This window comes from Eublepharis macularius, chromosome 2 (assembly GCF_028583425.1).
Source record: "Eublepharis macularius isolate TG4126 chromosome 2, MPM_Emac_v1.0, whole genome shotgun sequence".
NCBI classification, from domain to species: Eukaryota; Metazoa; Chordata; class Lepidosauria; order Squamata; family Eublepharidae; genus Eublepharis; species Eublepharis macularius.
Window position 1 is genome coordinate 128,678,001 of NC_072791.1, and position 12,932 is coordinate 128,690,932.

Sequence of the window (12,932 nt, forward strand, 5' to 3'; positions counted from 1 at the left end):
CTTTCCCGGCTGCAATGATATTGAAAATTACATTTATTTACATGAACGTGTACCTGGAGGATGAGCAGGACTTCTTGTAAAGAGATTTTTAGGTATGGTCCTTGTTGGGAAACAAGTTCTGCACAATGAAAAACTAACTCTGTTTGTAATAATGTTAGAATGCAAGTTAATGTCATTGTCATTTTGTTTATATATAGAGGTTCTGTAATAGGACAGCAGGATGTTTTCAGACTGTTACAATGTATTTTCAGTTGGTAAAGCAAGTGACTGTTGTTAAGGATAGGTTAAAGGGTCATTAAAGATGAGCTTTCAAGCTCAGAATAGGTTTTCAATTAGGCAGGATGCTGTGACAGATGGGTAAAGGCAAAGCACCAATCCCCTTTAGTTCTGTTTGATGTGTGAGCAGAATAGCTAGCAGCCTATCAGAATCCCTGGAAGAACTGGAGCAGCCATGGGTGGGGGGAGGGCAAAGTGCGCTCAGATCAAATAGAGTCTGATTCTTCTGAAAAAGAGTCACTGTAGTATATAGAATTGGCGCTGGGAGAGGCATTTGAGAAGCAGTTGGAAGGCAAAAAAAATCTTCAGGAAGATGATCTGCTGAAGCCTTTTAAGAGCTGATTGAGAGCAGGAGAAAAAGCACCTAGAGGCTAGAAGATCTGTGGCTGTGGGAAGAGTGCCTCAGCAGGATCAGAGGGAAGACTGCAAAGCAGCCTGAGGCAGTTCTCTGCCAACATCAAGAGAGCTACCAGGCCAATGAGGACAATTCTGTGGTAGTAAATCGATGAAGTACTGGCTGGGGTGGAGAAATAAGGAACTATGGCACTTTTATTTTAATAAGAAGAAAGTGTTAGAGCCTCATCTTGGCTACAGTCCTTTAGTGAAAGACTAAATGGTGTGAACATTTGATCTGCAGTTTTTTTTTTTAAACCTCAATTTTTTTACTGCTTAAGTCTCAAGTCTTTATTTCCCAGGGACTTGACTGGCAACTTGATGAAACTTGCAAAGCTTTGAGGTCTTAATGAGATCATCCCAACTTGTGTTAGGGTGCAGCATCCATGTGTGTTGGGTTCTTCAGTCTCCATAGTGCTTAAGTGTGTTTCCCTACCCCCTCAACACCTGCGCAAGCTGCACAACAGGCTGTTTTGGAGAATAGCAGATCTGTGCTTACTCCATATTTCTATCCAACCCTCCCACTCAACTTGGTCAAGTAATGCAACTGTTCTTGAATTGTTCTGCTTGTGGCATCTGATCATGCATGTACATAGCATGTGCTGACAGAGGGTGGAGGAAAGAAGGGCTTTTAAGCCTTATATGGGTCACTCTATCTTTCTGGATTGAGGGTTGTGCATAGTATGTGAAAAGGTCTTCAGTGAGTTTAAAAGCAAGGCTGTAGTATGCTACCTGCTGTTTGTCCTTTAGTGGTAGCAATGCATTTTGATTGGTAAGCTACTACTTTTCAGCCATCATTTTCTTCTCAAAAATATGCAGCATTTCAGTAGTGTTTGCCTTCTACAAAGCAAGGATGTGTTTCTCAGTATGCAGTTTGTTTTCATTGGGGTTTGTCATACCTTTTCCATGAAAGTGCCTCAGTTAAAGCTGAATATAAATGCAAGTTCAGTTGCTTAAACTATTTTTATCTGCTTATATCACTTTTGAAAGGTTGACATCAATAGAGACCGGTTAGTAACTTTGGATGAATTCTTAAGAGCTACAGAGAAAAAAGAATTTTTGGAGCCAGACAGCTGGGAGGTAATAATGACATTTTTCAAGTGAACTTGCTGCATCCACCAGCCTGACAAAATCAGCAAGTAGCCTTTTTATCTATAGCTTCTGATTTTTTTCTCCTTCTTTGTTGTGTTTATCAGTATCATTATCTGTGTGTCATTATTAATGGCTTTATCAAGCGTTTGATACAGTGGAAATGTCATATCTTAAAATTCTGCTACAAAAATGGGCTTTGGAGAATCTTTTTTACGTGCTATCAATGCTCTTTACCTATCCCCCAAAGTTGTAGTTAGAACTAACAACGTTCACTCAACTGATATTTGTATAACAAGACGAACCAGACAAGGCTGCTCCCTTTCCCCGATCTTATTTGCCTTAGCTATGGAACCTTTGGTATTGGCAATAAGATCTCATCCCAAAGTAAAAGGAATTACAGTTGGAAGCCATGAATTCAAAATTAGTCTCTTTGCAGATGACCTGGTCTTGTATATGACTGACCCTAAGCAATCTCTGCCAAATATTGAAACTCTCTTAACTGAATTCAGACATGACTCTGGATTTTCTGTTAATCAGATCAAATCAGAAATCTTTCCTCTAAATTTAGAACAAGAAACGATTAACTTTATCAAAAATACACAAATATAAATGGATCACCAAATACTGGAATTAACTGGGAATTAAAATTACCCCCAAATTGAAAGATAGCTATAGCCAAAATTACTTCGAACTTTATTCTTCCACGCTCAAAACTCTTCTTCCACGCTCAAAACTCTTATCTGGCTGGAAAAAACTAAGTTTGAATTGGATGGAAAAAATTAATCTGGTTAAATCTATAATTCTCCCTAAATTTTTTTTCTATTTCAGAGCTTTGCCTATCCCAGTTAAGCCCAAAATCCTAGACACTTGGCAAAAATTATTTAATGAATTTGTCTGGGAAGGGGAAAAGCCAAGGATTCGGCATTATGTTATGCGCAGCCATATTTCACAGGGTGCTCTTGGATTTCCAGATGTCAAACTTTACTATGACACAATACATCTTACGTACTTAACACTTATTTTAAATTCTAATTTTCAAACGGATTGGAAAAGCATAGAATAACACTATACATACCCTAGAACGCTACAAGAATCTATATGGAACAAATCCTCTGAATGCTCTTCAAAAATCAAGCAAAACATGTTTCTCTTGGCTACTCTAGAAGTATGGGGAAAAAAACAAATCCAAGCTAGCACCACTGATACTTCCTTTATCCTATTTTGTTGGCCAAAACTGGTTTAAGCCAGCTCTGTGTCAAGATTCATTTAGCAGTTGGAGACAGACAAACCTAGTCAGAATAACAGACGTGTCAAAGAATGGAACCCTTCTATCTAAACAAAAAATTGAAACAGCATTAGACTGTAAAATCCCATGGTTCCAATACTTTCAAATCATTTATTTAGTCAATCTTTCATGAAATGTACATAGTCTCATGTAACAACTGAATTTGAAAACCTCCTGAAAGAGGATAAAAACTCGTGTAAGGTATATACCTCAAAAAATTTATAAGACATTGCTAACAATTTTCAAAACTAAACTAAATCATTTCCCTATCAGATAATTTGGGAAGCAAATTGCAATTTAACCATATCTGATTCCTAATGGTCTAAAATCTGGAAGTCAACTCTTATTAAATCTAGATCCATAAATATCAGAACGTAGTCAATCAAATTAATGACAAGATGGTACCTTACTCCCCAAAGACTTCATTTCATAAATAATTCCATTTCCCCCAAGTGCTGGAAGTGCTGGGGAAACAGGCTCCTTTTTCACTATTGGTAGACTTGCAAAGTTGTTAAGAAGTTCTGGTCTGATGTTGCCACACGTATTAAATTTATTATGAAATGTATCATTCCTTTAAAACCAGAACTGGTTTTGCTCAATTTATGGTTGGAACATGACCTCCCAGGAGGACCAAGAGAACTAATAGCCTCTTTATTAGTGGCAGCCAAGGCCACCATAGGCACTACATGGGAAAATGCCAGACATCCTTTAATCCTAATCTGGCATAATAAAATTTGGGATCATTTCTTCATGGAAAAAAAATTACCCATCAATTTAAGCAAATAGATACAATTAGCCTGCAATCCAGTTTCTAGGAAGAGTGGCTACCAGTACTAACTTACCTGATTAACCAAGATCTCAAACCATGTAAACTGTTCTCTTTGGAGTCTTTTAGCTTTTGAGAAGTGATCTTATGCTAAAGAGTGCATGTTGAAAGAACTGCAAATAGACCTTTATCTTTTAAGCTACATTTGGTATATGTATATACTTATTTGTTTGTCATTTTCCTGAATATGGAACGTTTAATTCACTGTGTATTGTATTGATGAGTTCATTTGTTATAAATACTGTTACTATGAAAACAAAAAACTCTCAAAAATAAAGTTTTTTTAAAAAAATTAATGGCTTTATCAAAATAAAATATGAACAGAGTTTAGGGACACTGCTTAATCCATTTGATCGGACAATATTTCAATTTTGCTGAAATTTGGAACAGAGGAGATGTTCAGCCTTAGATCTCTTTGAATGAAAGATAAACTTAGGCTTGGATCCAATGGAGCATATCCTTGGGTGGAAACAACCCATGGAGGGTAAATGTTTCGCTTCTTCCCTCCTACCATAGTCTGAAATGCCTCCAGAAATGTTGCTCTTGGGGGGGAAAGCAGCATTTGGGAGGCATTTTGACCTGCAGCAGTAGGGATATGTGCGAGAAAGTTGTTCTCCCTAGCAGAAAACATTCTGCCCCTGTATACGCTCCGTTGGATCCAAGCCATGAATTGGGAGATAACAGCTTTTTATTGCCTTTATTTATGTGGCAGAATTTATGCTATTCTCCCTGAATCCTGAATTTAAGATAGAATAGTAAGTATTAAATCACTTTGTGTATTTGGAAACTTTTCTCCATGTAGTACTTTGTCTCTGTAAGCAAGCACAGAAAGAGGTCTCTGTAGGATTCTGTACTTAATAGGGAGGAGTACAAGGAGACAAAGCCCTGTTGTAGCAGGGGAGATGTGAAGAAAAGTATGCAACACAAAGGTTAAAAATAGACCTAACCACCAATATGCCCAAAATAGATAGTCTGTCAGAAAATATCTCAAAACAATATAATTATACGATTACTAAAAAGAAATGTAAATATGTGACATTTCACTGCAGTGCACTTGATAACAATGTGTAAAGAGGATCGAAAGGCTAGAGAGCTGCTGTAGTATAGTGGTTAAATGGCTGGACTCCGAATCAGCACTCTGATGGTTTGACTCCCACTATTGCCATGAGCCTTGAGTAAGCCACTCCTCTTCCCCAGCTCCCCAGCTGTATTGTGGGGATAATAACAACAACAACAACATGGACATTGTTTACCACTCTGAGTGTGGCACTAATCCGTCCAGAAGGGTGGTATATAAGCACACGTTGTTGATATTAAATTAATAACTTATAGCTGAAAGTTTGAAAAGAAATATGGCAAATGCTAGCAAGACATTTCAGCTATATATTCCTCAGATACATTGGTGTGCTTGTCCTCAAAAATGTGGAATGCATTTCAGTTTTTCTTCTTAATTTATGGTGCCTGAAACAATTAAAACAGTTGCCAATAAAATAACTTGTGTGCAAAAGCCAGTTCCTGAGCATGTCTAGTTTCCTGGGTCTAATATTGTGCATGCTGGAAGATGGGGATGGGGGAGTTGGTTTAATATGTTTAGTGCCTGAGAGAGCATGCACAGTGCTCCAGCATAGTGTTGCAATAATAAAAGGAGTCCATCCTGACAGTTCCATTTATTTGTTTGGAGGCAGGGGAAGGGGATACTTTGCATAACCATCTGTGAATTGCAGCCAGCACTGGGAAGAGTGGGGGGTCTGATTGTGATCGGGGTGTGTGTTCTGGCATTTATATACTGGTTATATAGCTGGATTTATACCAATCCAGCATAATTTGGCTATACTGGTTCAAAATAGAGGGTCCTGGATCAGATCCAGGAAACCAGATACTGATAGGCTAGATTAAACTGAGTTAATTCAGTTTAATGCAGCAAATGCTGCAGGCTGGCTTCTCCAAACTTTCCCCCACTTCTTTTCAGAAACGAAGGGAGGGCAGTGGCAAGACTGTCTCCCTCGGCCCCTGCCTACATGGCTCCCCATGCTCCTGGCTGGCTCCTCTCCCAGCCTCGCTGCTTGCTGCCTCCTGTCCTCTTCCAGCTTTGTGCCACTCTTCTGCCACGGGCCTTGCCTCGGTGTTTTGAGGCAAGTCACTTTGCTCTGCTACCCTCTCATTGCTGCTCTGCCTCTGCTGTTTACTTTTCTGCTTGAGGGCCATGGATTGCCATCCTGCCGCCACCTGTGAGCTCCAAAAGAGTCAGTCAAGTCGCTACTGCTGGCTGCTTTTTAAACTCCAAGGCTTGTCCAGTGAGCCCCACTCCTTGCTTCAGTTTGGGGTTCACTTTGACATTGATTTTCCTCACTATAGTTTGGTTCTGTTGGGCTTTGTTGGTTCAGCTTGCATCGGCAGTGGGACTTGCATTGGGGCTGGCTTTTGGCCAGGAGTTGCCTTCGCTTATGGTTTTTCTTTGCCTGGAAAGCCTTGGAAATGTTTCTCCCTTGATAAATGATGGAGAGTGGCTGGGTGCACTTTGTTCAGGGACCCATAGAATTCAACCCTTGAGTCCAGTCTTCCTGAGACTTGAGGGGGTTTTAGTGGACAGGAAGAATTCCCAGCGAATTCGGTGGAGTTTACTTGCAATCCTCCCCCCTCTCTAGTTTCTCCCATAGGAAATAATGGCAGGAAAGTGAATTGCCCTTTACCCATTGGATGCACTTGTGGGGAAATGTTAGTGCCTGCTGTGTAATGATGGCTTGCTAGAGTCTTTATCACAAGCTTATTCAACAAGGATGACAGCAGTTTGCTTTCTCAAAGCCGAGCGACTGTCCAGGTATATGAACTGTACCTGCACAGCATGCAGACAAGGCAAACAAGAGAAACCTTGCTCCTCCTCCTGGTAAAAGTTTGCCTAGTGTGCTCATGCCCTAAGAAGTTTAGATAAAGTTATAAGTTTGGTTAATGAAGAATTCTGTCATAAACTTTAATGTGCATTTGAAGTCAACTGGACCATGTGGTTCTATAGTTTGCTTTGCTTTTATGATTCCTTCTTGATTTTTTTCCTCATTGAGCCCCCCTTTGATGGGTTTGGTTCTTTTGTTTAAGACCCTTGATCAACAGCAGCTGTTCACTGAAGAGGAGCTGAAGGAATTTGAAAGTCACATTTTCCAGCAAGAAGATGAACTGCAAAAGAAAGCCAAAGAACTTCAAAGACAGAAGGAAGAACTCGAGAGGCAACAAGACCAGCTTCAGGCTCAGAAACAAGAGCTCCAGCAGGTATCATTACCATGCTTGCTAGGATTCTTGCAACTTTAAAAATTGACTTCATTGTAAGAAAGCAACAAGTCATCCCAGATATAATAGCATAGGCACAAAATGAAGGCTTATTGAAAGAACAGGAAACCTACAATATTTTGAGTTGTATTCTTGTACTTTCAATAAACTCTGCTTTGATTTATTTATTTACTTGTTTCATTTATAGTCCACCTTTCTCACAGAGAATCAAGTTCTTAATTAACTTTCTTCTTTCTGTTGATTGAGTGCTACCTTTCTGTTGTGCTGTATTTCGATTATTCCAGAGTCCTGTTTTGCTGAGTGCATTGGACATGCTGGCATCTGCATAGTACTATGTTACAGTAATACTGTGTGAACAGCTAGCCAGTTTATTCATCCTCCTGAGAATCTGGATCACTTTTGCTGTCCCTTAAGACAGGTGTTTTAAAGCTGTGTTTATGTTTCTGTAGTTGATTAAATGGAATTCACTTGTACGGATAGTTCTGATACAATTTGGTTAGCAATTTTCTCATCTCATACTATGTATTTGTGATCATCCAACAGGCTGTACAACAGATGGAGCTCAAGAAGTTACAGCAAGGTCTTCCTCCAGCAAGGCCTGATGGAGAACTAAAATTCCAACCACGTATGTAAATTAATTTTTGAGAAACAAACAAGTTGCATGTTTCCTTTTTTAGCAATTACTGAAGCCACAGACATCCAAGCGTACATGTGTCTTTCTCGCATATCACTTCCCAGCCTTTCACTGCTAATAAGCAGGTCGTTACTGGTCACCTGCTAGTCTCCCAGAAAGGATATCAGCATTTATATCTAGGCTTCATGATTATGAAGAAAATGATAGCAATATGAGAGACTAGTTGGATGCATTTGTATTTATATATTTGGAGAGAACCTAGAGATTCAACTAGGCTGTCTCCTATCTTGAGACAGGTTACATCTTAAGCACTTTCAGTAGATGGCTGTCTGACTTTTAGGTGAATCCAGGAAGAACAGAATGGAGGCTGATGTCATTTTAGGGTCCATGTCAGCCAGGTATATGTAGCAGATATCTCAAAAGAATCCCTCTCATTTTGAAATTGCTTGGAAAATGTCTTATGTTTAGCTTCAAAATTAATATTTCCCCCCAAAGTAAAATAATCTTACATATGGGATACACATAATTGTTAACTCTGATTATGTTTTCTTTTGACATTCACTGATGACACATGTAACAATCTCTCAATGTCAGGTTTTTTGTCCAGTGGTACCTTAGAGACAAACAAGATTTTCAGAATATAAGCTTTTGAGAGTCAGAGCTGTTGATCTGAAGAAGGGAACTCTGATTCTTGAAAGCTTACACTCTGAAAATCTTGTTGGTCTCTAAGGTGCCACTGAACAAAAATCCTGCTATTCTGCTGCAGACTAACATGGCTATCCACCCAACAATCTCAAAAGCAAATTAGACAATAACTTGTAATGTTACACTGTAAGGTACAGTGTTCTCTTCATGCTACTGTTCTGTGAATTTGTAAAGAGGAATTCATTAGAAAATGGGCATAAAAATCTTGCAAGTCATTCAGTAATATGTTTGAAATGCATGTTTTGATATGTGTCTAGATTTTCTCAAAGCTATCGCATCTATATGCAATGATTCTGCCAAAGAGATGAACACAGTATTGTAATGTGTAATTGATATTTTTCAAAAGAAGGGTGCCAGCTGCTTAGGAATTTATGTTTATTTACTGTGTGGCTAAGGAGAAATGTTCTAATGGGAAAAAATCTTTTATCTATTTAAATAAGTGTATCTCACTTTTCTCTCCAGAGGGACCCAAAGTAGCTCCCAACAACAAACATGCAATATAAATAAAACAACAAAACTGTTGTGGGCTGGTGTGGAATTCAGTAACTGGCTCATCCAAAGGCACCAGCTGTGAGCCATAGACTAAGAGTCAGAGGGCCAAGAGCTCTTCTGTGTGAACATTATTACCATATTATATGAGCCACAGTTTCAGTATCATTAACTCCAGAATTTAGTTGGTGCAGAATTTATTTTATGTATTTCATTTATACCCTGCCTTTCTCCTCAATGGGGAACAAAAATGACTCACATCATTCTCCCCTCCTCCTTTTTATTTTCACAACAATCCTGTGAGATAGGTTAGGTTGAGAGTTTGTGACTGGCCCAAGGTCACACAGACCTGTGGCAGAGTGGGAATTTGAATCTAAGTCTCTCAGATCCTAGTCGAACCACTATGCAAAACTGGCAGCTGGGAAAGCACATGACATTGTCCCTTAACACCTTCCTACAATGCAAAGTGCTATTTTTGATCTGTAGAGCCCTACATAAAAGATTGTTCCGTATATCTCATTGCAGTCTTTTAGGGCATGTGTAGATAGATCTGCCTATAGGTTCCTGTGTCAGTTTTGCTGACACAGTTTTCCTGACACACTGCCTATAGGTTCCTGTGTCAGTATTCAGCTTTAAAAAATCCTCATGTCCCTAATGTCGATCCAGATAAATTTGTGTCTCTCTTTAAAAAGCCAATCTGTTTTGCTAAAGAGGACATTGTTTGTCCTGAGTCCAATGTTGTTGGGAAGTGGAGTTTTTTCCTGCTTCCCTCCAGCATTGTGGTACATTTGTGCACCTCCCAGGGTTTCCCTGACTTTTCTCCAGTCCTTCTCAAACTTGTTTTGCTGTGAAGTTCTGGGAAATATCAAGGTAAAGACTGGATAGCTGGCATGTGAGGGGAAAGTTTGGATTTTCTTGATTCTGCCCATACCACAGCCATTTTCCGTGTCCCAGTCCTTACAATAACTACCACCAGGGGGCTTTTAAAAACTAGCAGGTGAATATCGTTATTTGAATTCCCTGCTTTCATTTTGAAAAATAACACATCTCTAGCCATTTTATTGCAGAGATATGCCTTTCCCTTTGTACCTCTGCTACAAAAGAAGCTACAGACTTTCTCCCCTAAGTTAGCTGGGAATTGAGAGAACTTGGTACATAGAATGTTGTACTGCTGTAACAATTTTCAATTGCTGATTTTTTAAAAAACCTGAAAAGACCTGGTGACGTTGGTGGTGGGAATGGCCACTGTCAACAGACTGGACTAGGGAAACTTCAGGAAAACCTGCCATGTGGAAATTCCATTGTTGCTGCATTGTATCAGCCTCCACCACAGGAGGGAAGTTACACAAGCCTGTCTCTGAGTCCAGTGGCACCTTAGAGACCAACAAGATTTTCAGAGTGTAAGCTTTTGAGAGTCAGAGCTCCATTCTTACATTCTGAAAATCTTATTGGTCTTTAAGGTGCCACTGGACTCAAATCATGCTGTTCTACTGGAGACCAGCATGGTTACCCACTTAAAATAAAGCCTGTCTCTGTGCGGGGAAACACCTAAAGCACTGCTCAGGTTGGGCCTGATGGGAGAAGGGGAATAACTTTGATTGCCTTAAGTGCAAGCCAGTCGGCATCCTGAATAACTAGCTTCTGATGGAAACGAGTGCAAGGTTGCTCCTAAGCTGGTTCTCTGGAAGAGGTTGTACATCTGACCAAAAAAGAGTAAATGCAGATTCACAGTCAGCTCATCACTCATACTGTGTAAATCTGTACATGCCCTCACTTTGAATTAGAGAATCTTTTAAGTATTGTCCATGTACTATATAGAATTATGAGGACATGTTGACAGTCACCAGTCTCTTGCGGATTGTTTGATAATTAGAAAATTCTTTCCTTTCAGGTAAATGTGGTATACTTCAGAATTAGGAAAAAATTCTAATTCCTGAAAAATGCAGGACATAGAGGTTGTGTGTGTGACTTGATAAATGATTCCATTCTGAAGTTCATGTATCAGGTGATGTGTACTGTTCCTGCTATGTATGTGCTCAGTATTAATCCAGATACAAATTATAATGGACCATTGCTTGATGAAGTTCTTCATATTTTTGTGTTTCAGCTGGGGCACAACCAGTTGGTAATACTCAAAACAATCCTGAAGGAAGCAGACAGCCTTTACCACCAGGAACTATTCCAGTACAAGAAGCTGCTGTTAGATCAGATCATGTCCAGACTCATACTTAACCACTTGTGCCTCAACTTTATACTGTATTTTGGGGAAGGGAGGGAGGGAAATGGCCAGACACTGAAAAAAAAAAATTGGTAATGAGATTCTTGTTTTCTCTACTTGAAAGTTGAGGGATTCTCATAAATTTACAATCCTCATCCAGTATTAAGGTTTCCATACACAAATGGCACAATATAAGCTTATATTGTTGTGGGCTTTATAAGGTCTGTAAAAAGATTCTGGTTTGGTCACTAGATGAAAACAGACAACAGGATATCATAAAGGCCGCTTCTTCACAGTCTAAAGATAGTGAGATACTCACGGAAGGCTGCTGGCTTCCTCACACAATTTTTGACACCATCCATTTACAAAACGCAACAAATCATGTTTGTGGTGTTTTGTAAATGGATGGCATAAAAAATTGCACGAGGAAGCCAGCAGCCTTCCGTGAGCATCGCGCTATTTTTAGAGGAAACGGCCATAGTTTTCCTGTATGAGCCTTGTTATTTGATTTCTGTGTGATTTGATTGCATGGTGGTCATTTATGTCTTGAAAGTCTCCTTCATGCTTAAATATGGCTTTAATTATTATCCAGATGACTAACTGATTGGGGAAAAGTTAAGAGGAGCTTTTTAAAAAAATGTTGATTGTGCCAGCTCTCCCTGTTTTCAGAAAAGAAGTTGGAGCTCTTCTGAACAAGTCTATACAACAGGGACAAGACCTTTGGCATATGAAAATGTTTTCCTAAAAGTGCCAACAATTGTAAACAGGAATCTTAAGAACTGTGGACTGAGTGTTGCTGAGTTCTGACAATCTCTGTTGATTTGGAGACAAAATCAAAACCAAGCCACCTGTAATTTGAAGAAATTCTGCACATTTTAAGCAAGTATAATTGCAGAAGAGAGTAACAGAAATAGGTGTTTTTCCTATTTACAGATGCCTAAGAATACCAACGCAAGAAGCCTTCAATAGAAATACTGTGCTTGGAGTACTGATTGAGCTGTCTTGATTGTGATGAACTGTGTCAGCTCAGTGCCTCCGTTGCAAGTCAGCTATCAAGAGGATACTTTTGTCCCTATTCCTTTCATAATCTGCCAGTTGCATTCAGCTGGAAGCTATGAAAGTGAGCCCTTTAGATGATGATAAAATATTTTCAGAATTATCAGAGACCACTCATTGTCTTTTCCTTGGCAAACTAGTCTACTTGCTATAAAACATTCCTTTCAAAATCAAGTGTGTGCTTCAAGCAGGAATTCTCAGATGCTACATTTTCAGTTTCAGCTGAAATATTTATTTTTACACCAATACCAGGTACATTTATATGAAGTTCACTGAAAAAAGCACATAGTTTCCAAGTGAATATTTTGTGAAAGTAGCAAGCTAACTTCAAGCTTTTTCAGATGGCTTTTTATTTGGCTGGGCTTGGGTAATGTAATAAAGAGTGGACAACTTGGTTGTACCATTTTAGGTTAAAAAAAGAACTATCAAGTTCCTTACAGCAAAAGTCTTTTCAGCATTTGAAGCCCACCTTTTTTAACATGTCTCCTAAATGCACATTTTTATTCCATGTTACTATGATTTAAACTTTGATTAGAACATCATTGCACTAAATGAAAAATTTCCACAGGTCTCTAGTGATGGTAATTTTAAGAGTAGCAGTAACAGAAAACTTCAAAGCTTCATTCTTTCCTGTAAGTTAGACTTCCAGTGGTTGGGTCTTCGGTACAAAGGGAGTAGA

General features: G+C 39.1%; 1 protein-coding gene across 3 annotated transcripts in view; it reads left to right on the forward strand.

Annotated features, from left to right (window-relative positions):
- Positions 1-12,356, forward strand: part of NUCB2 (nucleobindin 2) — a 50,007-nt gene extending 37,651 nt beyond the window's left edge. For 2 of the 3 annotated variants that reach the window (XM_054971470.1, XM_054971469.1), the window contains exons 10-13: positions 1,660-1,749; positions 6,963-7,133; positions 7,695-7,776; positions 11,087-12,356. In XM_054971470.1, coding sequence (XP_054827445.1) covers positions 1,660-1,749; positions 6,963-7,133; positions 7,695-7,776; positions 11,087-11,211 — 468 coding nt within the window. In that variant the 3' untranslated portion in view covers positions 11,212-12,356. Of the gene's footprint in view, positions 1-1,659; positions 1,750-6,962; positions 7,134-7,694; positions 7,785-11,086 lie in introns of those variants that run through there. The other variant, XM_054971471.1, reaches the window with a different exon arrangement.
- The last annotated feature ends 576 nt before the right edge of the window (positions 12,357-12,932 follow it).